Source organism: Abrus precatorius, unplaced genomic scaffold (assembly GCF_003935025.1).
Source record: "Abrus precatorius isolate BTA unplaced genomic scaffold, Abrus_2018 Scaffold11, whole genome shotgun sequence".
NCBI lineage: Eukaryota > Viridiplantae > Streptophyta > Magnoliopsida > Fabales > Fabaceae > Abrus > Abrus precatorius.
The window spans coordinates 12,781,732-12,809,719 of NW_020874303.1; the positions used below are offsets into that span (position 1 = coordinate 12,781,732).

The 27,988-nt window shown below is 36.6% G+C and overlaps 1 protein-coding gene across 3 annotated transcripts; it reads right to left on the reverse strand.

Annotated features, from left to right (window-relative positions):
- Positions 1-95: 95 nt before the first annotated feature.
- On the reverse strand, positions 96-27,979 carry LOC113854323 (beta-glucosidase 42). Of its 3 annotated transcripts, XM_027485259.1 has the most exons (14): positions 27,808-27,979; positions 26,338-26,404; positions 26,169-26,227; positions 25,714-25,789; positions 24,152-24,226; positions 23,991-24,078; positions 22,393-22,618; positions 21,268-21,383; positions 16,474-16,688; positions 16,364-16,398; positions 16,158-16,257; positions 1,657-1,792; positions 994-995; positions 428-498 (listed from the first exon to the last, which is right to left on the reverse strand). In XM_027485259.1, the coding sequence occupies exons 1-12, from the start codon at positions 27,919-27,921 to the stop codon at positions 1,683-1,685; spliced, it is 1,281 nt and encodes a 426-aa protein (XP_027341060.1). In that variant the 5' UTR covers positions 27,922-27,979; the 3' UTR covers positions 428-498; positions 994-995; positions 1,657-1,682. The 3 variants fall into 3 exon arrangements, with proteins under 3 accessions (XP_027341059.1, XP_027341061.1, XP_027341060.1); XM_027485258.1 differs by lacking the exon at positions 994-995 and having other exon boundaries at positions 96-450; positions 1,687-1,792; XM_027485260.1 differs by lacking the exons at positions 994-995; positions 27,808-27,979 and adding an exon at positions 27,077-27,100 and having other exon boundaries at positions 198-450; positions 1,687-1,792; positions 26,338-26,400.
- Between the last annotated feature and the right edge of the window lie 9 nt (positions 27,980-27,988).

Consider the following 27,988-nt stretch of genomic DNA (forward strand, 5'->3'; position numbering starts at 1 on the left):
GTATCCAACTTCAAAAAAATTAGGTACAACGACAAGTTTAACGACAAATTTACCGAAACACACGGGGGAAAAACCAGATTAAAGCTAAGACAAATATGAACATAATACTGTTTTCAGGCATTTAGAGAATAAGAATTGATAGTCAGAAAAATGTAGATAAATAGCATTACAGCCTATACAAATCTTCCAAGAAATTCTGCTCATATTTTAATTTATTCCTTGTATCTGGTACAACACATAATGAAGAAAATCAACTACTCTTCTTTACCGTTCTTGTTTTCACCAGCTTTCAGAAACCGTGAAAACCAATACGCAGAAGACTTTGGGTGCCTAGTGAGCCCATTTTTATAATCCACATAGACCAATCCAAAGCGTTTGGTATAACCTTGAGCCCATTCAAAGTTGTCCAGTAATGACCATGCAAAGTATCCCCTCACATCTGCTCCATCCCTGTACATTCAAATAAAATACAAAATTTCAGGTATGTTTAACTCAATTCTGATTCTATCTTCAAACCCAACGGAATTTTCCGTTGTTATGCTGGTCAAAACTGTCTTTGGCAATAAAATGAAATTTGCATGTTCTTTTTGTCTACCTTATTCTTTTCATTATCTTCAAAATCCTGTGTGGGGAAAGACTTACGATTTTCTAGTGGTTTTAATCGATTAGCCTACTATGCAGAACTAGAGAGATACTGCATAAATGACATCCTGCTGACCCTCTTTCCGAACTTTTGGCTTTGTTCGACATAACTAGATAACTAGAAAACAAGTTGAAGCTAAAAACTAGGAGCTAAAACTTGAAAGCATTTAAGCTATCTCATTAAATTGAAAGGGTTTGATAACAATAACTGATCAACTAGTTGATACATATAAAATAACATAGAAAGAAACGTATACCTAAATTGATTTTGATTATTAGATAGAGTATATTTCATAAAAATTAAAAATGTGAAATAACTATGTGCATATAAATTACTGAAAATAATCTAACAGCTTATCAAATTAGAGTTTATAAGCTATAAGCATTTTCAAAAAAACTTCCTAGCCAAACACCTCTAATAGCGGTTTTTTGGTCAAATAAGCTTATAGTTGATACGCTACCGAATTTCTTGCCAAACACACAAATGTTTGAACACATAACACATAATACTACCTCCATTTCTTTGTATCTGTCATTTCTTGAAGAAAATTTTTGTTTCTATTCCTGTTATTTTAAATTCAAGATAACATTAATTACTATCTTATTAAAAAAGACAAAAACATGATGAAAACTAATTTAAAATTTTTAATATAAATGCAGAGATTAATTATTTTTCTTAATCTGTGTGCTTACCTCAAACAACAAATAAAAAAAATGAGTACCAAAGAGGAGGACCTTTTTGTCAATCATTAATGCTTTCAAAACTTAATCTGTTGACGAAAATTATTAATTCAAGTTTCCGAAGGTATACTGATACAGTGACAGACAAATGCATAACTGAGGTCAAACATTATCCATTTCATCATATTTTCCATAGCGACAACACAAGAATAAAAAAATGAAAGAAAAATGAAAACAGCACACCAATATTAAGTCAAAGAGAGATCATAAGACATAAATCATCATATATATAAAAAAGAAGAGATGCATCTAACCATCAGATTTACTCATTACTTGGTGTGTATGTAAAAGTGGCAAACTCACTTTATAGCCTGAGCAACTGATGCAACATATCCCTTAAAATAGCGAACTCTAAGTTTGTCATCTAGCATCTCATGTAGTGGTAAGTTATCATCTTCATCATCCATACCTGTCAAACGGAAATCCAGCCTCACATAGATGAGAAGCACTTCATAATGTTTTTGAGAACACATCCTGGATTGTGGGTTCTTTGTGAACTTCCACTGTTTTTCTGCGTAAGTTTGTTACTTAGTCTTAAATATTTGGAGAGATTATTTGAATTTCTATTTGCTGTGATTTACTAAACTCTTCTGCTTATTTACTTGAACTCAACTCTTTTTTAATGTATATTAACCATCTCGAGGAAAGATGTCACTCCAACAATGGGAGATCTTCCAGTTTCCAACTTTTAAGTTTAAAGCTTGATTGCATCAAAGTTTGATTATCCAAGAAAGAACACAAAATTAATGCATTACCAAGAAAACCAAAATACGCATCTTCGATCATTTCCCAATCATCTTAAACTTTCTACACACATACAGAGAAAGAGAGTTAGGAACCAATTGCAAGAGATGGAACATTAGTCCCATATCAAGTATGAGATTCTAATGAGGGTTCTATTTGAGATGGGCTGTATCATCACAGTCGATGGGCTTTGTGGTGAGATTCTCCCAAGGTTTCTAACAATTATCAGAGTTATCCTCAATGTCTAATGAGGTCACAAAACAAGCATTGTAGTGTTTGCCCAAGACTACATATAGGAGATCCACATGAGGGTTGAGCATGGTGGAATCATTGGATCCAATTGCAAGGCCCAACGTGAGCTCCAAATTGGAAGTATGGGATTTTGATCTGGGAATCTATGAAGCATCGACTCCGACATGAACACCGAGACACAGCTGATGTCTAAAATATAAGACACGGAGACACCGCTTATATATAAATATATAAAAAAATTGAATATAATTAACATAAAAAATTTATATTAAAAATTATGATTTGTTCATTCATCCTCTCTAAGATAAAGTTAGACTTTACAATTTTCATATGATACTCTAACAAAAAACACTAAGCGGCATCATTTCACAATGTAAAAACTTTATCTCTTTACAAAAAGAAATTCTCAAAATAAGATGAATCAAATCTCTTAGGGATTATAACCTCCTTGATCATCATCATTGAAAAACACAACCTCTAGTTTCGGTTAATCAAGTGACAAACTAGCAACTTCAAGCATTCCACTCTCATCTAGTGATCCAAATGCATCTCCCGCTATGTCCCACATTTTTGTTTCCTCTTGATCATATTGTGGAGAATTTCTTGGAAGAAGATGGAGGTTACCATGAACAAATACTAAATCTTCTGCTCTATGTGATGCCATCTTGTTTCTCTTCATAGAATGAATAAAAGAGTAAGTGCTCAAATTTCTTTCACAACATGAAGAAGAACATGGTTGTCCAAGTAGCTTAAGGGAAACCTTTTGAAGTATTGGAGCATGAGCACCATGAACAAGCCACCAAGATTTTGCATCCATCTTGCCCTATCACTTAAAGAATCAATGTCATCAAAACCTTCTCTTCCATCTGAAAAGTTTGCAAACTCTATATTCACTTGTCTCCTTACATCCATATCAACAAAGTATCTTTTGAAACATTTCATTCTTTCACTAGTAAGTTCCATATCTTGATGTGGAGGGACTCTATTAGAATCTTCACTTAGCCATTTGTGACTATAATATCTATAATATAAAAAATTGGTTATAATAACTTATAGAAATTTAACTAAAAATTTTAATCATTGAAAATATTATTTAGAAATATAATTTATTACCTTGAATTTAAAGAATGAGCTTAACAATGGAGAGGTGCGCTACTCTTTATCCAACATTCAATTAATATGGAGTGCACAACATTATAAAAGTTTGATTCTTCACTTTCCGCCTTTCTTTCATATCAATATATGACTTTCCTTACCTTTTCAATCATTGAGTCCCACATTTCATACACTAAATAGAGAGATGAAACTTCCGTATCCGTTTTTCTAAGAACATCATAGATGGGACTAGTGAAAGATAGTATATAATCAACCCCGGAATACAAACAGAAATAGAAAAAGAAACAAAATAAAAATCAGAAAAATGAAACAGCATAACATAAATATAAACCTTGGAACAGAAAAACAAAAACAAAAACAAAAAGCAAAAGAAACAAAAACGAAATGGAAACGGGAAATGGAAACACTGAATAGAAATAAGAAAATGAAATAAAAATAAATAGAAAAACAAAAAAATTACCAGTAAAAATGAGAAGGATTAATGTTGCCCGGAGAAAGAATGACGAGGTGATGAAAACACTTGAACGGCAACAGGATGAGAAGAATGTGCAGACTGCAGAGAAAGACCCAACATAGAATAGGAAGCAAACGTGTTGAAGAAGGAATAGGAAAAAAAAAGTGGGACGTGCTGGAGAAGGAATAGAAAAAAAAGTGGGAGTTTTAAAGATTTTTTTTAACTTTTTTAACTTTTAACTTTTTTTTATTTTGATTTTTTTTTTTGAATAAGCTGCGAGAGCCGTGTCTTCCATCCCAACCGTGTCTAAGCCGGGTCATAGCCGAAAAAAATATTTTAATTTTTGGACACTTTCAAAAAAGTGTTGGACATGTGTCACTACAGTGTCCATGGGTGTCAGTGTCATATTCGTGTCCGACACCCGGACTCTTCTACCGCTTGAAGTGTCGGTGCTTCATAGCTGGGAATCAAGGTTCATTTCTATTAGCTCTAGACCAACAATGGAGAAAGTATATGTTAGAAAAAATAAATATGGGTCTAAAAAAATAGATGATGCCTACCCAGGTCACTTAAAGTAATTACCATAAATGGTGGGGAGAAGGTTGTAAAAAGATTTTGGTGAGTGGTAATCTGTTTTTAGAGTTTCAGGCTCTCAATATATTGAAATGGCATTCTTAGCCTAACAGTTCTGGGTTTGTTCTTGAATCTGATACTGTGGAGGGTTTTCTTAAATAAAACAATTATTCTTACTCTCCTTCTATGAACCAGTTCTATTACCATCAAAATTGCTTTATAAAGGAATGTTAGTGACACACTCTTTTTTGAACATATTCTTTAATACACATCTTGTGATTGGTTAGTTTTTGAAGTCAAAATAATTTTTAAATCAATTTACTAGGCAAATGCATTTGACCTTTTAGAAAATGGACCAATCACATGAAATGTGTTGAATTGTTTATTCAAAAAGAGTGTGTTGCTAACATTTCTCTTGTATTCCATATTACCCAGAGGTTTGTCAAAATAACAGCAAACCATAAATTTGACTAGAAAACATTCCAACCCTTTTTTTTTCTTTGACTAACTACTTAGTTAACATCGTTTAGTGCATCAAACAATTCTTATATGCCACTATGCAGTGAAAGATTCTATACAGGGATTGGCAAATAAGAGTAATGATGTCTTTCACTTAATGGCTGATTTATTCTTCACTTTGCTCTTTGGTTCCTTATTCTCTACCTCCTGTTTTCTTGCCAAGTTTATAGAAAGGTGTTGAGAATAATTGTAAATAAATAGGGAATATTTATTTCTTACTTATATAGCATTATTTGTGGTAAATATAGAATATTTTGTAATTATTACCGAGTCATTATAAATAAATCCTCCCATTGTGTATAAAAAACACACGGATTTCACTCATTCTCTCTCAATTTCTTCTCTCTCAACATGGTATCCAAAGCCTAACGAGACACAAACCTTAGTCCATGTGTTAGGACATTGGGTGAAGATAGGGGCTCAAATGGGGGCCAAGCCCACACTATTGAGAGTTTACACTAGAAGAAAGAAGTGTATAGGCAAGGAGAGTGACATGGCAGAGAAAGAAGTAAGTGGTTAGCCAAAGTAAGAAGGGAGTCCGTTATAGTGGGACTAGTGGTGTGCGAGAGGAGTATGATAGGAACTGAGTACGTGTTTGGAATTAATCACAGAAACCTCAGGGAATACCCTGACAATACAACAGAAAAGGAAATAACAGAAGCAAATAATAATGACAAAATTAGATCCTATGGCAGCAGCCACACCACAAATGACCTCCCCAGATAAATCCTATCCTTGGCTGAGTGTTCAACCTCTATATAATCTCTCTCTCCCTGCCACTCTCCTTTCTCCCGCCCTCCTTGCCACGTATGCTAATTTGTTAATCTGTTGGAATCTAGCATAACGGCCTCTTGGCTCATTCTTCCCATTTTACCCCTTTTCCTTTGATATGTCTTTAATGGGAGTCCAATTGACTTAGACCCAACAATACCCCCTCCATTGAGAGGAACCTTGTCCTCAAGGTTGAAATGAGGGAATATGGCTTGAAGCATATCAAATTCCTCCCAAGTGCTGACTTCCTTAGGCAAATTCCTCCATTTAATCAGAACCTCCCAACGCCCATTTAGTAACCTCCGGGCATCCAGCACCTCCTCAGGCTCCACCAATAGCTCCTGCTCCTCGGTTAAGAATAATGGCAGCTCTTGACTTGCTTGACTGGCTGGAGGGGCTCTCTTAAGCTGAGATACATGAAAGATAAGGTGTAAGCGGGATGATTCTGGCAGCTGTAGTTTATAAGCAACAACTCCTATCCTTTCTTCCACGCGAAATGGGCCATAAAATCTTGGACTCAATTTTTCGTTGATCTTTTTGGCTAGTGTCTTCAGCTTGTAAGGCCGGGCCTTCAAATATACCATGTCCCCAATCTGAAACTCTACTTCTCGTCGTCCTTTATCAGCCTGCCCTTTCATTTTTAATTGTGCTCTAATTAAGTGTTGCTTGAGCTCCTCTATGATACTATCCCGAAGCTGTAACAGTTGGTCTACTTCAGCAACACTCGTGCTGTGCCGGCAGTAAGGAATAACAATGGAAGGGTCACGGCCATATAGCGGCTTAAAGGGGGTCATTTTGATGGAGGCATTGAACGAGGAATTAAACAAAAATTCCCCCCAAGGAAGCCACTTTACCCATTGTCGAGGGTGATCATTAATAAAGCTATCTCAAATATGCTTCAATGGTACAGTTAGTCACTTCGGTCTGGCCATCCGTTTGAGGATGGTATGCAGAGCTAAATTTCAACCTTGTACCCGAGAGACGAAAGAGCTCCTTCCAGAATGAGCTAATAAAAATTCTGTCCCGATCCGAGACTATGGAACTGGAAAATCCATGTAAACGCACGATCTCCTTCACGAACACAGCTGCCACATCCTTGGAGGAATATGGACGAAGCAGGGGAATGAAGTGAGCATATTTGCTCAACCTATCCACCACCACCATGATGCTGTCCGCTACCTTAGCCTTTGGCAGCCCACCAATGAAATCCATTGAGATGTCTTTCCACACGTGCTTGGGGATAGGTAGAGGTTGAAGGAGCCCTGCCAGTTTCAAGGTGTCATACTTATTCTGTTGATACACTTGACAGTTTGCAACAAACCTTTCCACATCTTTCATCCCTGTCCAATAGAAAACCATGGCCAGCCGCTTGTAAGTTCTTGTTATTCCAGAATGGCCACCCCAAGGTGAGGCATGGAACTCCATCAGCAATAGTAGAATTCTGGCAGAGTTCTTAGGCAAAACTAGCCGCTGCTTATACCATAAACCCCCCTAAGAGACCGAGTAGTGTGGATGGGCATTAGGATTTGTCACCACCTGCTGCATGATTCCCCTTAACAGCTCATCTCCCTGAACCTCTTCAGCCAGCTCTACCAAGTCAGCGTTGGTGACCATTGATATGGCACCACAAGTCATGACCCGAGATAATGCATCCGCTGCCTTGTTCTCCAGTCTCGGTTTGTATTGAATTTCAAAGTCAAAGCCCATTAATTTGGTGACTCACTTCAGTTGCTCCCCTACCAATACTCGTTGCTCTAATAAGAACTTCAAACTCTTTCGATCAGTCCGAATAATGAAGTGATGACCCAATAGGTATTGTCGCCATTTCTGGACAGCAAACACAATGGCCATTAATTCCCGTTCATAAACTGATTTCACCTTGTTTCGGTCCGATAGAACTTGACTAATAAAGGCGAGAGGTCAGCCTTGTTGCATTAGAACTGCCCCCAACCCATATCCTGAGGCGTCGGTTTCAACCACAAATGGTATATCGAAGTTCGACATCGCTAAAGTAGGCAACACCTCCATTTCCCTTTCTAGCTTCTCAAATGCGGTTTGCGCTTCCGCTGACCATTTGAAACTATTTTTCTTTAGCAACTGTGTCAGGGGTTTAGCAATAATTCCATAGTTCCTTACGAAGCGGCGGTAATACCCCCGTCAAACCCAAGAACCCTCTCAGACTACGAAGGACCTTTGGCTCTGGCCATTGTCTCATGGCGAAAACCTTGGCAGGGTCAGCAGAGATCCCAGCAGAAGAAATGACATGCCCCAGGTATTCTAACTGTGATTCTCCAAAGCTGCACTTCTTGCCGTTAACCCACAGCTCCTGGCTTCTCAGTAGTTGAAGGACCAAGCGCAAATGGCCAATGTGGGACGTAGAGTCTGCACTATATACTAGAATATCATCAAAAAATACCAATATAAATTTATGTAAGTACGGCTTGAAAACCTGATTCATTAATGCTTGGAAGGTTGAAGGAGCGTTGGTCAACCCGAATGGCATTACAACGTACTCGTAGTGCCCTTCATGAGTACGGAAAGTGGTTTTCGGGACGTCCTCTGGTCTCATGCGTATCTAGTGATAGCCGGATTTCAAGTCCAGCATTGGAAAAGATGGTTGCCCCTCCCAGCTCGTCCAAAAGCTCTTCAATGACTGGAATCGAAAATTTGTTTGGAATGGTGATGTTGTTGAGAGTGCGATAGTCCACACAAAAACGCCAGCTACCGTCTTTTTTCTTTATGAGAATCAGTGGGCTAAAATAAGGACTGGTGCTCGGCCTTATCATGCCTGCAACCAACATGTCCTTCACAAATTTTTAAATTTCTTCCTTGTGATGATGTGGGTGTCGATAAGGGCGAATATTAGGGATAGTAGCTCCTTCCTTCAGGAAGATAGCATGGTCACACTCCCTCTGTGGTGGAAGGGTAGTTCCTTCCTTGAATACCTCACCATACTCTTGTAATAACTCCTTTAAAGCTTCAGGGGCAGTGACTGATATCTGAGTAGGCCTTTCAGAACAGCTTATGGTCATCATGCCCAATTCGACATAATAAGCCTCTGCCTCACCCCTCAATTCTTTTCTTATTGCCTTTAGCAAAGCCACAGTTCGGGACAGTCCCAAATTCCCCTTGATTTCAATGATCCTTCCATCCTTCTGCACTTCAATCAAGTGTTGTCTTAGGTTCGCACTGAACTTCCCTAGGCTTTTAAGCCATTCGTACCCCAGAATAACGTCCACCCCTACCAAGTCAAACAAAAAAAAAATCTTGAACTACTTGTAAGTTGGGTAACTCCAGTACAACACCCCTACAAACTCCTTGACTCCCCAATCTCTGACCATCCCCCACCTCAATGAAGTACCCTCTGGTATTTTCTGTTGGTATTTTCAAATCCTCTACCAACCCCGGAGATAAGAAATTATGGGAGGCGCCAAAATCTACTATCACGATCACCTTCTTACCCAGAATGGTCCCCCATAACTTCAGGGAATTCTTGGAGGTCATTCCTGCGATGCTGCTTGCGTTCAGCTGGAGGTTCACCTCTTCTTCGTCGATCTCCTCCATGGAAACCTCCCCCTGGTCCTCGTCTTCCCCCAACAAGATGACATGGAGTTGTTTGTTGCGGCATATATGGCCGGGTGAGAATCGTTCGTCACAACGGAAACAGAGCCCCCTCCTTCTCTTTTTGTTTTCCTCCTCCTCGGTAAGACGCTTGAACCCTAAGCCCCTTCGGTTAGAGCTCGTTGTGGGGGAATCACGCAAACTATGTTGATTTCCTTGGGTCTCTACGGGGATGCTACTAGGGCAATTGGGATTAGGAACCCTAGACCCAAAAGCCAAGGTGGATTCGCCCCTTCTAGCCAACTTTTATTAGGCGCGTGTTGGGCTCCCCCTGTTCCAGTCCAGTACATCTTATTAGTCATTGACCCAGTCCCTTTCAACGTGGGCCCATACGAGAGGCCCAATATTCTGTTTTTCTCTTCAACCTTCTGCGCCATGTCCATGAGCATGCTCAAATCTCCCGTCTCTCTCAATCTTACTTCTGCCTTAATCTTTTCCTTCAAACCATTTAGGAAAGCACCAATCATAAATTCTTCATCGGCGAAGCGGAGCGGTGCAGAAAATAGCTCAAATTGCTTTTGGTACTCCAAAACCGTTTTCCTCTGTCTTAACCCCATCAATGCCTCGTATGGGTTCTCCGATGACGATGATCGAAAACGCCCCAGCAACACTTGCCGGAATGTCGGCCATGAGATTGTCGGAACCCGTTGTTCCCACCACTAGTACCAGTTGAGCGCCTTACCCTCTAGGCATACCACTGCAGTATCCACCTTCTCTGCTTCGGGAATGCCATTAATCTCGAAATACCGCTTTGCCCTGTACACCCATCCATATGGGTCATCCCCTGTGAAGTAAGGCACTTCCACTCTCCATTCGTTCCTCCCTCCTCCAAGCCTCGCCTTCACCATTGGCACCCTCGTGGTTATTGTTCTCACCTTCCCTCTCCATCCTCACCACTTGTAATGCTGATTCGAACCTGGCCGTTATCGTCGTCATCATTTCGTCCATCTGCCTCCTAAACTCCTCCTGCATGGCAACCTGTAGGCCCTCCAACCTTCATTCGGCGTTTTCCATCCGATTCTCCATTCGAGTCGATACCATCAGGTGCTCCCAGGATCGGGAGCTCTGATACCAACTTGATAGAAACTGAGTATGTGTATGGAATTAATCACAGAAACCTCAGGGAATACCCTGACAATACAACAGAAAAGGAAATAACAAAAGCAAATAATAATGACAAAATTAGATCCTAAGGCAGCAGCCACACCACAAATGACCTCCCCAGATAAATCCTATCCTTGGCTGAGTGTTCAACCTCTATATAATCTCACTCTCCTTGCCACTCTCCTTTCCCCCGCCCTCCTTGCCACGTATGCTAATTTGTTAATCTATTAGAATCTAGCATAACGGCCTCCTGGCTCATTCTTCCCATTTTACCCCTTTTCCTTTGATATGTCTTTAATGGGGGTCCAATTGACTTAGACCCACCAGAGTATCTTTTGATAATCAAATAGTTATGGATGGAGAGCACTAGTTCACTATAGGGGCCTAGCTCTTGGCAGTAGTACTCATTCTACTGATTTTTCCTTTATATCAAGTAATACCATGTCTTATTTGGTGGACCCACTGCCCATTGGTGAATTTTTTTCGGAAATCATGTTTCATCTCTGATTTCCAAACTCTCCTTTTCTTCATTTTTTTCTGCTGGTCCAGCCACTGTTTCAGAGATAAGAACTCGACTAACTGAATTAAATAAATACCAAATAAAGAGCCAAAACTAGACTCAAAAGATCAAGCAACAAAAAGCTCCAAAACCACAATCAGTAACAGCAAGGTCCCTGCTGTGCCAATAACCCACTAACAGAAATCATACTATCCCCCCCATCCTATATACCTTCAAAGATTCCAACAAATTCTCCTAATTAACTTTTGCCATGCTGGCATTCCCATCCTCTTGTGCCTTCTTTCTTCTACTATACACCTTCCAAACCTTGGGCCTCATTGGCCCAATACTTAGAAACTCATCCACATATTTATTGGACCTATCATTCAGCACTGTACTACCAACCAACCTCATTGTCACTGGTGACCACATCACTGGCTCCATCTCCCTTAGATCAGAAGAACCCCCACAGCCCCGCTGTCATCAGAGCTACCACAGGCCTTCATGCACTGCTCCTCTCTGGCATGGTTTTTTTACGTGCCACCACGTTTGGCAGCGCATGGTGGCACGTCTAGAAGCCTTTTTTGCTAGCATTTGGTTCATCTCACTTGTCTCTCTTTCCTCCTTCTAGTTCTGCCCTCCTTTCTTCATTTTGGTGCTTCCTTGCTCTCAAATTGGGGTTACTGCCAATGTTTAGCACTGTTCTTACATTGTTTTTTCCTCCTCGCTGGCCGCTGCCCATGGCATCTTCTGACCCTTCAAAGGTTAAGACAGATATTTTCACCAATCACGTCATTTCTCCACTCTCCATAGAGAAGAATGGTAACAATTACACCTCTTGGGCTTCTACCATTCATCTTTAGCTTGTTGAACAAGATTATGAGGAACATCTCACTAAAAAGGTGCATGGTATATCACAGGCAAACAATACTTGATGGAAAAAGATTGATGCTGGGTTGCATCATTAAATCCGGGCTTCATCCATCATTGCATCCCGGTTTTTGTGACCATGATACTTGTGAAGGTGTTTGGACACAAGCAATGGCCCTATATACCAATAGTACTCAATGTTTTTTGGGGTTTGCCATGACCTCATCACTAGTATTATGGCTCGTTGTGTTGATTTTATGGATCATTATTTGGCTAAGGTGTCTGGTCTCCTTTATGACTTTAATGACATACTTCTTCCAACTTCTACACCTACTTTAGAACTTTAGTGCCAACAATTTTTCACGATACTTGCATTATATGTTTGCCAGAGGAGTATTCCCACATCCTTGATCAGATTTTGAGTTCCACCACAGTTCACTCCATGAATAGTACTTTGTCTACTCTTTGGTGTTCCATCCAAAACACATCCTAAGACTGTAACACCTACTATCCCCATTAACTCATTTGCCTGTCTCTCAAGAAGGTGATAGGACTTGATTCCATAAATTTGGAATCTCACCCAAAATGTGATTACTATAACAAGCTTAAGCACACCATTGACTAGTGCTATGCTTTACATGGATGCCCTCCTTGCATTGCTCATGTTTTTCAGAACACTTAGCCATTTTCCTTTTATGGTCTCTTGCCAACACCACCACAAGTCCCACCTCCTAGTTACAATGAATTCCTGAAGTGGTATACGGAACATCAGTCTTCAGGTACCACTGCTTCTTTTGTACTTACTAGTAATTCTTTTATTGACATCTACCATTCCTCTTATCTTGGTCCCTAGGTACACAATTCTGGAGCCACCGATCATATAATTGGTAATTAATCCTTTTTCTCTACCCCTTTTACTGTTGGATATTTACCTCATGTCACTATGTTTAATGATTCTCAAACCTAATCTAAAGGCATTGGTACTGTTCATCCTCCCCCTTCTTTTGTTGACGTCTTTTATGTTCCTAAATCTCCTTTTAATTTGTATCCATAAGCCATCTATCCTAGTCTCTTTAGTGCATTATTACTTCTAATAAAGATTCTATTTTCTGTAGAACCAGAGTTCAGGGCAGATGATTCGAATTAGATGTGAGAGTGTGAGACACATAGTCTTTATTAACTACATAGACCAGCTCATGTTGATTCAATGGCAAACTCCCATCTCTTGATTTATGCTCAATTAGGACATCCAAATCTTGCCAAGTCATATCAGATGGTGCCAAGTCATGTCAAAATTGATGTCTTTGTCTTATGAGTCATCTCCCTTGATCTCTTGATTGCATTATTATATTCACTAAAAATTCTGGGCCAGATGATTGAAATGGAATCAGGTGAGTCACATGGTCTTTATCAACTACATAGACCATCTCATGTTGGTTCAGCAGCAGACTCCCACCTCTTGATTCATGCTCAAAAGATACCCAAATCTTGCTAAGTTGTGTTAGATGGTGTCTATCAAAATTGTCGTCTTTGTCTTGTGAGTAGTATCAATTAGTTAAACACATTCATTAATTCTTTTCTAGGTCATTTTAATAATAAGGTTTCTTTTCCTTTTGTTTTAATCCATTCTGATATTTGGTGTTCTACTTGGTCTCTGTAGAATTAAGAGAGAGAGAGATACAGATTAGTGTGTTAGAATTGGATGCTCTACAATGTGTAGACACCCTTATATTTATAAGAATACATATGTAATCCTACTAAGCCAAGCTCATTATTATAATACAAAAATAAATCTTAATCCTAATACGTCTGTTATAGCTATTCATAACAGACTCTTCTAATTTACTCACATATTCCTAATCATTTCTAGAGTAATGTTCTTACTAAATGTTATATTATCCACGGGTGTCATTTGCTATTGGCCCTTTTTGTTTCCTTCATATTTATTATTTATCACTTGGAAAAAGTTTACATGGAGTAACCTCTTGGTCATGTTACTCAAGGGGAGTATTTTGGATGTATTTGTCTCCCATGGTAAGCTTGATATGGTCTGAAACAATCTCCTTGTGCTTGGTTAGGCAGATTTAGCATGGTCATTCAGCAGTTTAGCATGGTTTGGAGTAAAGCAGATCATTTCGCATTCTATTGTCACTCCTTTGCTAGAAGCATCTATTTAGTTGTCTATGTCGATAATATTGTTATTAGAGTAGTGATTATCATGGAATAATACAGGTGAAACAACACCTTTGTCAGCATTTCCAAACAAAGGACCTTGGTAGACTCAAATATTTCTTGAGAATTAAAATAGCACAATCTTAAACATGGTGTTATCTCCAAAAGAAATACACTAAATATTTTGGAAGAGACAAGATTGATAAATGCAAAATCTATTAATACTCTTATGGATCCTAATACTAAGCTTATACCAAATTAGGGAGAGTTGTTTGAAGATCCAAAAAGGTAGAGGCAATCATTGTTGGTAAATTAAATTTTCTCACTATTACTTGGCCTAATATCACATTTGCAGTAAGTGTAGTAAGTTAGTTCCTTAACTCTCCTTGAAGGAAACATTGGGATGCAGTTGTTCGCGTTGTGAAATACATTAAGGGATCCCCCAAGCGTCTTCTACATGAAGACAAAGGTTCTACTTGTATTAAAGGATATTGTGATGCAGATTAGGCAGTTTATCCCATTAATAGAAGATCCACTTCAGGGTATATTATTTTTATTGAAGGTAGCTTGGTTTCTTGGAAAAACAAGAAGCAACTGTGATAACAATATCAAGCACAAAAGCTAAATACAGAGCCAAGGCCTTATCCATGTTTGAGCTTAAATGGCTCAAACAATTGCTTCAAGATTTGAAGTATGGAGAGACCTCACAGATGACACTTATTTGTGATAATCAAGTTGTCTTGCACATTGCTTCAAATCAGGTGTTTCACAAGAGACCCAAACATATTGAGGTAGATTGACATTTCATTAGAGAAAAGATTTTATCAAGAGATATTGCCACAAGATTTGTCAACTAAAACGATCAACTTATGGACATTTTCACTAAGTCTTTAAGGGAACCATGAATTAGTTATATACATGTAACAAGCTTAGTGCATATATCTATATGCTCGAGCTTGAAGGGGAGTGTTGAGAATAATTGCAAATAAATAAGAAATATTCATTTATTACTTAGATAGCGTTATTTGTGGTAAATATGTAATCTTTGTAACTATTACCAAGCCATTATAAATAAAGTCCTTAGTTGACTACCAAACAAACACACAAATTTCATTCAACCCTCTCAATTTCTTCTCTCTCAAGTAAGGCTGGGCAAAATCCAATTATGTAAGTCTAATCCATAACTAATTTTAAACCAGTTTTAAAAAACTTGATGCATGTTAAACTGGTTTTTTGATTCATCATATTCTTTTAACTGGATTAGTGATTAAATCCACTTTCCAAAATGGTATTTTCCTTTATTCATCCAAAACCATATCGGACATAAAGTCACTACCTCATGTCCTGGCTTATTAGGCCTCCGCATCATATCAGTTGACAAAAATTTTTCATGACTATGTCTTGCCACTAATATTTTTTATTAACCTTAGTTGTTATAATTAAGATTAAAAATTTAAAATAATAATTTTTAAACTATAATTATCATATTAAAGAAATAAAAAGTATTTTCTAAATTTATTATTATTATTATTTTCATATTTAAATTTATTTTTAAAATTTTTAAAATATTATAAAATTATATTTTTATTATTATTTAATATTAATATTTATTTTTATAAATTTTAATTTAAACTTTCATCATCAACTCTATTTATTAAAAAGAAGTTAAAAATAATAATAAATATTATATAAAAGTTTCTATAAAGTATAATATAATTAATAATGATTATTAAAATCTTTTTAAAATGCACTAATTTAATGCAATGGTGCAATACAATAAATTAGTTTTTACCTCAAACTAAATTTACAAATATATTGAAAATCACTTTTGCCTTAAAAATTAGATTTAAAACTAATTTAATGTGAAACTAGATTTAAAACAAATTTGATGTAAAATATTGTATTTAAAATTAGTTTTAACCAAATCCAAATTTTAAAACCAGTTTTTAAAAATAAAATAAAATAAATTAGTTTAAAATTCAATCCATATAATTGGATTTAAAATGAATTTGGATTAGTTTTATGTCAATCCAATCCATGCCCTTAAGTCTCAACAAAAGGATAAGTATAGTTACGTACCATTCTCTGTGACAAATATTGGGGTAGCATATTTTTGTGATACGTAATTGAGAACCTTCCGTAGACCCCAAGGAACAACATAAAGCCACTCTGATGCCGCCTGTTATATGCATATAGAATATAAAACTTGCATGTTTGGGTTTGTATAATATATGCATACAGCAAGCACACACACAGAGAGAGAGAGAGAGAGAGATGGCACACACCTTCTCACCTATAGTCTCGCCACCTTCCCATTCCACTGTTGACAGAGAGCACAATTATTAAGAATTCATTGGGGATAGATATTTTAGAAAATGATAAAATGTTCCAGTACCAATTCTCTCCATCTCCTGCATCTTGTAGTAATAGTTTTCTACATTGCATTCTGTCACATGAGAAATAAACCTTGATGTGTAGTGATTTAGACCAATAAAGTCCAATGCGTTCAAAATAAGTTTCTTATCCTCCTTTGAGAATTGGGGAAGCCGGTCTCCAAGTCGTTCACGCATGACTTCAGGATAGTCTCCATAATACAGTGGATCCAAAAACCTGTGTTAAAGTTATATGCCATAAGCATGCATCTTACACCAAGGTTAGATATGACAGACATCAACCTGCAAGGCTAAACAATCCCCATATTCTTCTTTGCATTAATTTTCTTCGCCTAAGATTTAGTGTCAGTTTCTAGTGTTCATCAGGGTCAAAGAAAAAAAGGATACCAGTTTGTCTTTATTAATTTGTGCCGTTACATAGAAAAATTAAAAGGAAAATTTTCAAATCCAGACCACCTGCTGAATTCAGTTCAACATTTCATAGCAACATGATAAGAAATTCTAGTGGAGGTGCTCCATCAATATAAAATTTTCATTAAAATGATTGTTACATGGAGAATGAGTCAAAGCATTCTGTCTATCTGTGTTTGCAAGTTATCCACAAGTCTTCATGCATTTATTTCTGTTAAATATATGTAAATATATTATTTAGAGAAAAAGTATTTGTTAAATATATTTAAATATATTATTTAGGGAAATAGTATCCATATAATTATAGTAATTAGATAACTGTATATTTGTCTTTAATTTTGTAGCAATGATTACGATTCTCGTTATCAATATAAAAATATACATCCCGTGGTGTAGTTGGAATTTCTCACATGCCTTCTTATTTTCTCTCATCTTAACATGGTATCAAAGCCTAACAAGGAGGAAATCCTAATTCATTCATTCCCTATGGGCCCATTGCTCATAGGTGCAAACTTTTTTTTTAGAAACCGTGTCTCCAGTTTCTGTTTTTTTCCGACAGCACTGTTCCCTCTCTGGCAACTTTTCTGGCTACTGTTCACTATCCAGCAAATTTTCCGACTGTACTGTTTACTCGCCGGATACTTTTTTTCCAGCCACCGCTGTTCCTTGCCAGCAACTTTTCTGGCAGCACTGTTCCTTACCAACAACTTTCCGGCAGCACTGTTCATACCGCCGGTGACTCTTTCAGCGTGCTTTTTTAACTGGCTTCTCACCGTCGCTGTTTTTTACCTTGTTTTACCACTGTTTGGTTGTGTTTATCTCTCTTATAGGTTGACCCATGGTGACTCTTGATCCCCTCAAACCTACTTCCACTCCCAACATCCCACCAGCACTCTTTAACGATTTTCTTCGTTGGTATGGGAATCGCCAAACCTCTGGTTCCACTACTTCTATTGTGTACACAGATAATTCTTTTGTTAGTAATTCTCATTCCCCATCTCTTGGTCCTTGGGTGCTTGATTCAAGTGCCACTGATTATATTACCGCTAACAAATCCCTCTTTTCCTCCCTCTCTACATCTAGGCACTTACCTTTTGTTACTATGGCCAATAGGTCTCAAACACAATCTCAAGGTGTTGGCACTATCTCTCTTCTTCCATCATTATCTATCGACAATATCTTCTATATTTTTGGGTCTCTTTTTAATCTTTTATCTATAAGTCGGCTCACTAACTTAATTGTGTTGTCTACTTTACTAAAGATTCTGTTTTTCTCCAGGACCATGGACTTTATCAACTCCAACCCCTCACACATGTTAGTTCGGCAGAGGATTACCCTCTTCTTTCGCATGCTAGGTTGGGACATCTGAGTCTTCAGAAACTACAACTATTGGTGTCAAGTCTCGCTCAGTTATCTACACTTTCTTGTGAGTCGTGTCAACTAGGAAAAAATGTCCATAGTTCCTTTCCGAGTCATCAAAATAAGCAAGGCACATCTTTTAGTTTGGTTCATTCTGATGTTTGGAGTCCTAATCGTACTGTTTCTACTTTGAGTTTTAGGTATTTTGTTACTATTATTGATGATTACTCTTGTGCACATAGTTATTTTAAATGAAAGATCGTTCTGAATTATTTTCTATTTTTCAGAATTGTTTAATGAAATTAAAGTTCAATTTGGTCTTCCAATTCACACTTTGCATAGTGATAATGCTAAGGAATACTTGTCACATTCCTTTCAAAATTTTATGGCGTCTAATGGCATACTTCATCAAACTTCTTATGCTCATACTCCTCAACAAAATAGAGTTGTTGAAAGGAAAAACAGACACATTGTTGAAATTACTCGTACTCTACTCTTAGATAGTTGTGTGCCACATCATTTTTGGGGAGATGCCGTCTTGACAGCTTGTTACCTTATCAATCGATTGCCTTCTTTTGTTCTCCATAACCAGGTACCACACTCTATATTGTTTCCTTAACTACCTTTGCATCCTATACCTCTCCGTGTGTTTGGGTCCACATGTTTTGCCCATAATCTTAGTCCAAGTAATGACAAACTCTCTCCTCGTGCCCACAAATGTGTTTTTCTTGGTTATAATCATTCTCAAAAGGATTATAAGTGTTACTCTTCAACTCTTAAACGTTATTTTATACATGCTGATGTTACTTTCTTTGAGTCTATTCTCTTTTATAGTTCTCCTTCAGTGTCTGAATTAGAACCAAAGTCTGTCATACCTTCACCATCAGTTCCAATTGTTTTTCACCCACTAGAGGTCACACCTCCTATTGATGACCCTCCTCTACATCCGTTACAAGTGTACCATCGTCGGCCACCTTTGCCACTATTAACATACCACGTCACCCTCTGCCAGTTCCAACATATGTGCCTCCTCCGCCCTTATCACCCCACACTGATCTCTCTATTGCACTTCGAAAAGGTATATGTTCCACTCATAGCCCCTCTCTTTATTATGCTACTTTATCATATCATTGTCTATCTTCTTCCCAATATATGTGTCTTTCTTCTTTGTCCTTTGTTTCCATTCCTAAGTATACAGTAGAAGCTCTCTCACATCCTGCTTGGCATCAAGCAATATTTGATGAAATGTGTACACTTCACAGCAGTAGCACTTGAGACCTCGTTCGTCTTCCTTCAAGTAAATCTGTTGTCGGTTGCAAGTGGATACACTATCAAAGTGGGCCCTAATGATCAAGTGGATCGCCTTAAAGCTCATCTTGTGGCAAAAAGCTATACTCAAATCTTTGGCTTGAATTATGATGACACATTCTCTCTAATCACTAAAATGACCTTTGTGCGCTTCATCTTGTCCATGGCTGCCATCCGCCAATGGAACCTTCATCAACTTGACATTAAGAATGCATTCCTTCATGGCAACCTTGTTGAGGAAATCTATATGGAGCAACCTCCTAGTTTTGTTGCTCGGGGGAGTCTTCAAGATTAGTTTGTCGTCTTTAGAAATCCTTGTATGGTCTGAAACAGTCTCCAAGATCTTGGTTTGGTAGACTCAGCATCATTGTCCAACAATTTGGAATGATTCGAAGTGAAGTTGATCACTCAGATTTTTATTACCACTCAGCCACAAGATGCATATACTTGGTTGTGTATGTGGACAATATTGTTATCACTGGCAGTGACCATTATGGCATTACACAGTTGAAGAACCACTTATGTCACCATTTTCAGACAAAAGACCTTAGAAAACTTCGATATTTCTTGGGAATAGAGGTGGTACAATCCAAGCATGGTATTGTAATTTCCTAAAGGAAGTATTCATTGGATATATTGGAGGAAACAAGTTTAATGGGGGCCAAATCCATAGATACTCCTATGGATCCTAATTCTAAAATTCTACCGAGTCACGGAAAGCCTCTTGTTGACCCAGAAAAGTATAGAAGATTGGTTAGTAAACTACATTACCTCACAGTTACTCGATCTGACATCTCTTTTGCTGTTAGTGTCGTAAGTCAATTCCTCAACGCTCCTTGTAAAAAACATCGGGATGCATTGATTCGCATCTTGAAGTATATCAAAGGTGCTTTAAGAAAAGGTCTCCTATTCGAGGACAAGGGTCATGATAAGATTGTTGGATATTCTGATGCAAGTTATGCAGGCTTTCATGATAGGAGATCCATCTCTAACTATTGTGTTTTAACTGGAGGTAATCTAATATCCTGGAAGAGCAAGAAGCAAAATGTAGTTTCTCTTTCTAGTGCAGAAGCAGAATATCGAGCCATGACTTCAGCCAATGTGAACTTATATGGCTGAAAAAACTACTTAAAGAATTAAGATTTGGGGAAGATACACAAATGACACTCATTTGTGATAATCAGGCAGCCTTATACATAACCTCGAATCCAGTCTTTCATGAACAAACGAAGCATATTGAGATTGATTGTCACTTCCTTCGTGAAAAGATCTTATCCAGAGTTATCACCACAAGTTTTGTCAATTCAAATGATCAACTGGCAAATGTATTAACAAAGTCTTTAAGGGATCCTCGTATTCAGTACATATGTGTCAAGCTCAGTGCATATGATGAATATGCTCCAGCTTGAAGGGGAGTCTTAAATATATGTAAATATATTATTTAGAGAAACAGTATCTGTTAAATATATTTAAATATATTATTTAGGGATATAGTATCCATATAATTATAGTAATTAGGTAATTGTATATTTGTCCTTAATTTTGTAGCTATGATTATGATTCTCATTATCAATATAAATATACATCCCGTGGTATAGTTGAGACACACAGAATTCCTCTCATGCCTTCTTGTATCTCTCATCTTAACAATTTCAACTAACAAAATCTATTAATCTCTAATTAAATTAATAAAATGGAATGAATGCATGGTGAGTTACCAGCCAATCTGAAAATCCAGGCGCCTTGCAGCAGCAGATTTATCTTCAATCTTATCAGAATTAGGCTCTGCCCATTCACAGTCTACCACCAAGCCCACTTGTCCCCCTTGCTTATCCTGGAACATCATGTAAAAAAGAATAATATTTAACCTTGGAATGTTTTTCTAATATGACCAAAATTCAGTAATTGTTAAACAAGGATAATTTGAAAATTGAGAAAAACAACAATTCCCTACAACCAAGTGGGGTCTGGCTCTATCAAAAAACCATTCAGAGCAAATTTTCAATTAACTCAATTTTCACTCCATTAGTCTCTTATCACAAACTGAATTTTCACTCCAACATTTAGCGCAAGATCTTTTTCAAATGTTTCTTCTAATGTTTTATTAGGTCTGACCCTATGTAGATTATTAACAAATTAGGCCTAACTCACTCCCAAAATCTAGCTTGAGAGAGGAGGATTGCCCAAGCCTTATAAGAAGTATCTTGGCCTTATTCCTAGTCAATGTAGGATATCTTCACACCTACCCACCTATCCACATGCCCGAGACTAGACACTTAGTGCTTGATGTTTGCAGAATTGGACATTATTCGTAGCCTGCAGGTGGCCCAGCATTATGACTTTATAGGCTTTAACTCCTGTTGGAATCTGTTTGAAAAGGATTATGGAGTGATTAGCTTTCTATTTGTAATTATTAGGAGAACATTGTTTCTTTTTTATAGGATCTGATTAGTTGCTAAAGTTTAGGGATTTATTCCTTTTTTTATTTCCTGATTTTAAGCTTGGCAACGAGCCCTTCTGTTGTATATAATGTACAACAGTTTTATAGTGAAATGCATAGATATTATCCCTTAAACTTGTTAACAATACCATATTAGAAAACTAGGCTTAATTCACTCAAAAGCTAGCTTTAGAGAGGAGATTGACCAAGTCTTATAAAGAGTATCACAACCATATTCGGAGCCAATATGGGATATTTTTTCAGAGACAATTGAAAATCAAGAAATTACACAAAGGATAGCAGTGGAGGAAAGCAACAAAATAAAACAAACAGTGAACAAAATATAAGTAATCCAACTTTCAAAATAGGAAGTTGTTTAGAAATAAGTACAGTCCTTCTTCACCTTGTACTTGTTTCGGTATATGGAAACAGCTGCTGCATGGGCCAAAATTTGATGATGTGCTGCCAAATATGGCTCTAGAAAAGCATTTTCATGTCTTCCAGGAGCAAAAATTCCAACATCATACCCATTGACTGCAGTTTGAAGGGGCTCATTGATAGTAATCCAGTTCTTGACTCTATCACCAAAACTTGCAAAGCAAGTATCTGCATAGATTGCGAAGTACTCTCTAGCATATGCCACATCAGAACCACACCACCATTCAATAATAGAATATTGAAATCAATCCACAAGATGATTTTAAACACTCTTCTCAATACAGGTACCAAGGAAAATATTTACGAGGGTGGTCCTAAGACCAATGAAGGAGATGAGAAAAGATGGGCTTAGTGTGAACATAATGGATCAAACACAGCATTAGGTGAAATTGGGTGGTACTAGACTACAAAGCCACCAGAATAAATATACTAAAAATCATGAGTGTAAATGGGTTGACTCTAGCCAAGCACTTGAAGTTCAAGTTTGGCTGGTAGGAAGAAACAGTGTTTTGAAACTTGGCTATTTAGTTAATCAGCCAAAGTTAAAGCATGAACATGGCTTATTTAATAATGTGAAACTTGACATTGACTTGTTTAGCTCATTTAGTTAATCAAGTCAAAGTTCTCCTTGAATTATTTTTAAGTTTATTAATTTTGCTTTTAATAAACAACTCTATACTACAAAAAGTACAAATAAAAATAAAAATAAATTGTATTCATCATGATTATTTAAGACCAAAAGATGAAATCTTGACAATGAAGATGGTATAGACATTCACAAGTTATTCATGAGCTATTAATGCCAAGCTTACAAAGCTTGAGTTTGACTCATTTGAAAACTGAGCTAACTCATTGACATCTATTCTGCAAATCACTAACCTTCAATGAAGCATATATTATGGAAATAATGATGAGTAATGGAATTTTACAATAGAAGACAAATGAAATTAGTGCACACTGTCAAGAAGTTTTGTTTGTATTATGCAATATTTTTTTTTCAATAAATCACAGGCACAATATTTTGTAGCAATGATTCAATTAGAGAGATAAAAAACAATATTCATGTCGTAATGCTACATTTCTGCCTCTTTCTCGTTTCAGTTTCTGTAATCTCTGGATTAATTTCCCGTTTTCTGCAATGTCAGACTCAGTTTCTATCTATCTCATACTTTCTCTATAAAAATTCTGGAATACCAACAAATACGACTCTGCAACATTGATTTCACTAGGCCTCAATCCTACACGTGAAATAAAACACTGCTGATTCTATAGTTCATCGGCAATTCAAGCAATTTTCTTCCCCAAAGGAAAAGATCCAGAGACTACTTTATTTTCCAATTTTATCTGAAGTGAGAACAGATCACAGGTGTGCTTTCACTTCCAATTTCTTACTACTCAATAGTCATAAAACAGATATGATCATAAGCATTTCATTTTCACATAAATAGGTTACTATCTCATAACCTTTACTACTTTCAAGCACATCACACAAGTCAGTTTTCTGAGTATCTGGAAAGAAACGAACTGTGAAAAGTAAAAATAGATCAGTTACATGATGCCTACATTATTTGTTTATTCAACCACCCTCCCATTGACTCATGAAGATGCTGTGGAAGATCCCAATGGTACAAAGTTACATAAGGTTGTATACCTGCTGGAAAAGAATATCTTAATATATATTTTTATATATAAGAGCTAAAATTTAAAGGTACACACAGACATACCTCTTTGAAGAAGAGCATTAATAATGTTGTTATAAAAAGATATCCCTTCGTCATTGACTTTGGTTCCTAAGCCATCTATACCCAAAAACCATTACAATAAAATAAAATGGTAAATTCAAAGAATCTCTATCATTTATATCATACAAATTTTTCAATTTAAATATAACTATGATGGTTTTGGGTGCGAGGAGATTACATATTTGTATAGTATATAACATATTATCCTCAAAACAACAGCTCATACAGATGGTGGGGCATAAAATTTGTAAAAAGAACATTAAAGAAATGCAATGCTTATCATTTTCCACCAACACACCATGTCACATTTTTCATTTGACTCCTAATATAAATGAAAGCCAATGAACACTCAGAATGAACAAGACATGAGGGTAATGTTTTGTAATAAAATGGGGAAACAGTAATTTTGCATTTCTACTATATAGTTCAAGATGATATATCAAATATTCAGAATTTGAAAAAAGTATGGTTCATTGTATAATCGAACATAATCATTGTACACACCAGTTGCAGCAAAGTCAAGCTATTTCATTTATTCTCACTTAGGTGGAGATCAGTACAAAGCACCCACATTAGCTAACAAAAAAGAGTACAACAACAATCTTTTCCTCCAAAGAAGGATGTGATCAACTTAGTCTCTCAATCATGGAAAGTGATATATAAAATCATCCTTTGGTATACAGAATGAGAGAAGTGAACATTTTAATAGAGCCTTTGGTTGAGATTAAATCGATGTTATCTTTCTTCAGAGGACCAAATTGATTTCACCTGCAACTTTGGGAGGCTAAAGTTGGTGTTTACTCCTAAGCAAAGAAGTGCATGTAGATGTACAATCCTGAGCAGAAGAAGCAAGAAACAAATAGGGAAAGAAAATATTCCATAGGCAGAATTGCAGAGAAATTCAACTATTCAAGTGATTTATATAGCAGCAATATTAAATGTTGAAAATTGGAAGAGGTTTAACGTTTTGCATTTGTAACAGGTTTAACTAACTCTTAGTATAATTTTAATGCCTGCTGATATATTCTTCTTCTATTCGCTATAGTAGGGTATTCATTAGCAGTTTGGGATGTGATAATTTCATGTTTGTCATTCAAAAACATATGCAAGTTATAGGTTTGACATATTGCTGGGCTATAATTAGTTTTAGTGGTTTCCACATCAAATGTTCCTAGTTGTTATAGGAAAGGAATACAGAAAGAACGATTTCATTAATATAAATCAAGTAGAACAAGAATAAATTGAATAATAATGTCAGAGACTGAGATCCAAAAAAAAGAAACCCTTTTTCTTTCTGTATCATCTTAACCAAGATGCCTCCTTTCCAACCAGTCCCTTCCTTTTAAACTCTGAGTAAGCCTTTAGTCAACTCTTATGGACATAATTTAGTAGCCAAAAGAGAGGTATCTATTGGCTACTGACTGAGTAACGATGAAACAGAGAACAAGATAAACTTTCAGGCTTCAAGATCTCATGGACATGGAAATTCATTCATTTAACAACTAGCCATATAAAAAACATATATATTTAAAATTAAAACATACCAGGGAAAATACGAGACCATGAAATTGAAAATCTATAAGCATCAAATCCCAACTTGGCTATAAGTTGAACATCTTCCTGTTTCCATAATTACATTCAAAAAGTTAAGATTTGGAAATTTGTGCACAAGGCAGGAACCGGACAGTTAACAAAATAATTATCAGATGCAATAATAAAATTCCAGACATCTCCCCATACTCTCATGCAAAAGTAGAGTCAATGTGGCATTCCCCTTCAAATTATTTGGCTTGGAAGGGCAAACAAGATGCAAAAGTATTAATGAGGGGTAAAAAGAAAAACTGATGCATTCATATGAATGAAAATGAAAGCCAGTCTCCAAGTAAGAAAAGTTGCATAAGCTATGCAGTTATTTTAGCCCAAAATAAATCCGCACTTGTAATATATAAACAGAAGAAAAATAAATGTCAAAAACATTAAGAAAAATGATATTACTGACCATGTACCGATGATAATGATCAACTGCTACATCACCATTGCTTTTGTCAATAACTTTTCCTAATAAAAACAACAAACACAAACCAAGTAATGAAGCATTAAGTAGCACCATTACGCAAACTGATAGTGAAGGGTCTCATGATTTATCTACTAAGGAAAAGTTCTCACACCTTCAGTGTGTGAAAAGGCATCCCATATGCTAGGACCTCTACCACCCTCCTTGCAAGCACCTTCTATCTAGAAATAAGGTATAAGCAGTTAAATGTTTAGTTGAACAATTGTCCCACCGGTTATAAATATAGCATTGCTTATCTGATTATATGTCATTCTCCTAATAATTTGTCAAACTCCAAAGCCATGGATCCAGGCTTTCCCTTCATCTAGAATTTCATAAAACAGGAATAATCATTTGACATGAACCAACAGTGAACAGTCAGCCCAACGTTTCTTATATCTTGATTACCATGTCTTTCATGCTGATAACAATTTACAACCTACTTTGAGTAAATGGTTACCTACAACATTAAGTTGCATTGGAAAATCCACAAGGTCAAGTTAATTGCACTGGACAAATCTGTGGGGCCTGGTTTTCTTTTTAGTCGACGGTGGGCCTAATATTGAATTCATGATAAGCTCTAATACCATCTTAAATTTGGGTTAAGGTCTAACTCAACTCCAAAAGTTAGCTCATAAGATAAGGATTGTTTTAGCATTTATAAGCTCTTATTTTGCCATATTTATAATTGATCTGGGACTTCAACAACTATAATGATATTCAACTTGATCAAAGCCAAATTTATGCTAAGTTTAGTCGAAATTCAAGGAAGCCATCCTTAAGAGGACCAAGAATTTCAAAGCTTAGATGACCAATTATGTGATGATAATGTAAAAAGAACAAAACATAAGTACATTATCATAGGTGCTAGTGATACTACTTTTCGATCAAGACAGTTTTGCTTCGATAATGTGTGCTGACCTTTATTATCCAAATTACCAAGGTAAAATTACAATCATGATTTGAGAACAGCACCAAAAGTACTAATGGTACTATACCTAAGTTTTATCCATGTAAAAATTGATTAAAATGCATAAAACTAAATTTGACAGGTTAAAAGTTTCACTATTATGATATTATCTACCAAATCCAAAAGTCGTGTCCAATGACTGAAATCTGAGAACTAGCTCCACAAAACACAAGAAAAAGAGTAAAATACAATAAAATAAACTGCACCAACATCGATCTAGTGAAAGCCAAAACACAGCTCTTAGGCGGAATTTTATAACAAGGACGACGACGATAAATTACTCTATTATGCCAACATTTTTGCGGGATATCTTCAAATAATTCCTTAATCCCTACACTACAGTTTAGAATTTGTAAGTTCATTACTGTAGTCTGGAAAAAATATATCAAATTGGATCCCTAAATCCATTAATCATTAGAGCACAAGAGGAACCCAATAAAATTAATTTTGAAACTACAGGAACACTTGTATAAATTTTAAACTTCGATTTTATCGACAAAAAATTTAATAGAAAAAAAAAAGCTGAACGAAAAATCAAGGCATTCAAATTTGGCAACAAAATGTTCATCAAATTTACATGAAATTTGGAACAGTGCTTCTGCATTGGCAGCGAACCTGATATGCGGACGTGGCGACTCCGAAGACGAAGTCCGGAGGGAAGTCACTACGCGAGACAGAACCGTTTTCGTTGTGGCCATTTTGCCTGAGGAACTGCTCCTTCTTTACCATTCTCAACTACCACTCTCACTCACTGTCTTCTTCACTACACTGATTGCAACGATTCTATTCTGACACA

What these genes read in the sequence shown, in the direction of transcription:
- LOC113854323 (XM_027485258.1), bottom strand. Translation starts at nt 27,921, where the DNA reads ATGGTAAAGAAGGAGCAGTTCCTCAGGCAAAATGGCCACAACGAAAAC. An exon ending in TCGCCACGTCCGCATATCAG is followed by an intron (nt 26,405 to 27,807) that starts GTTCGCTGCCAA and finishes CCTTATTTCTAG; the next exon opens with ATAGAAGGTGCTTGCAAGGA. An exon ending in TGGTTGAATAAACAAATAAT is followed by an intron (nt 22,619 to 23,990) that starts GTAGGCATCATG and finishes GGCATATGCTAG; the next exon opens with AGAGTACTTCGCAATCTATG.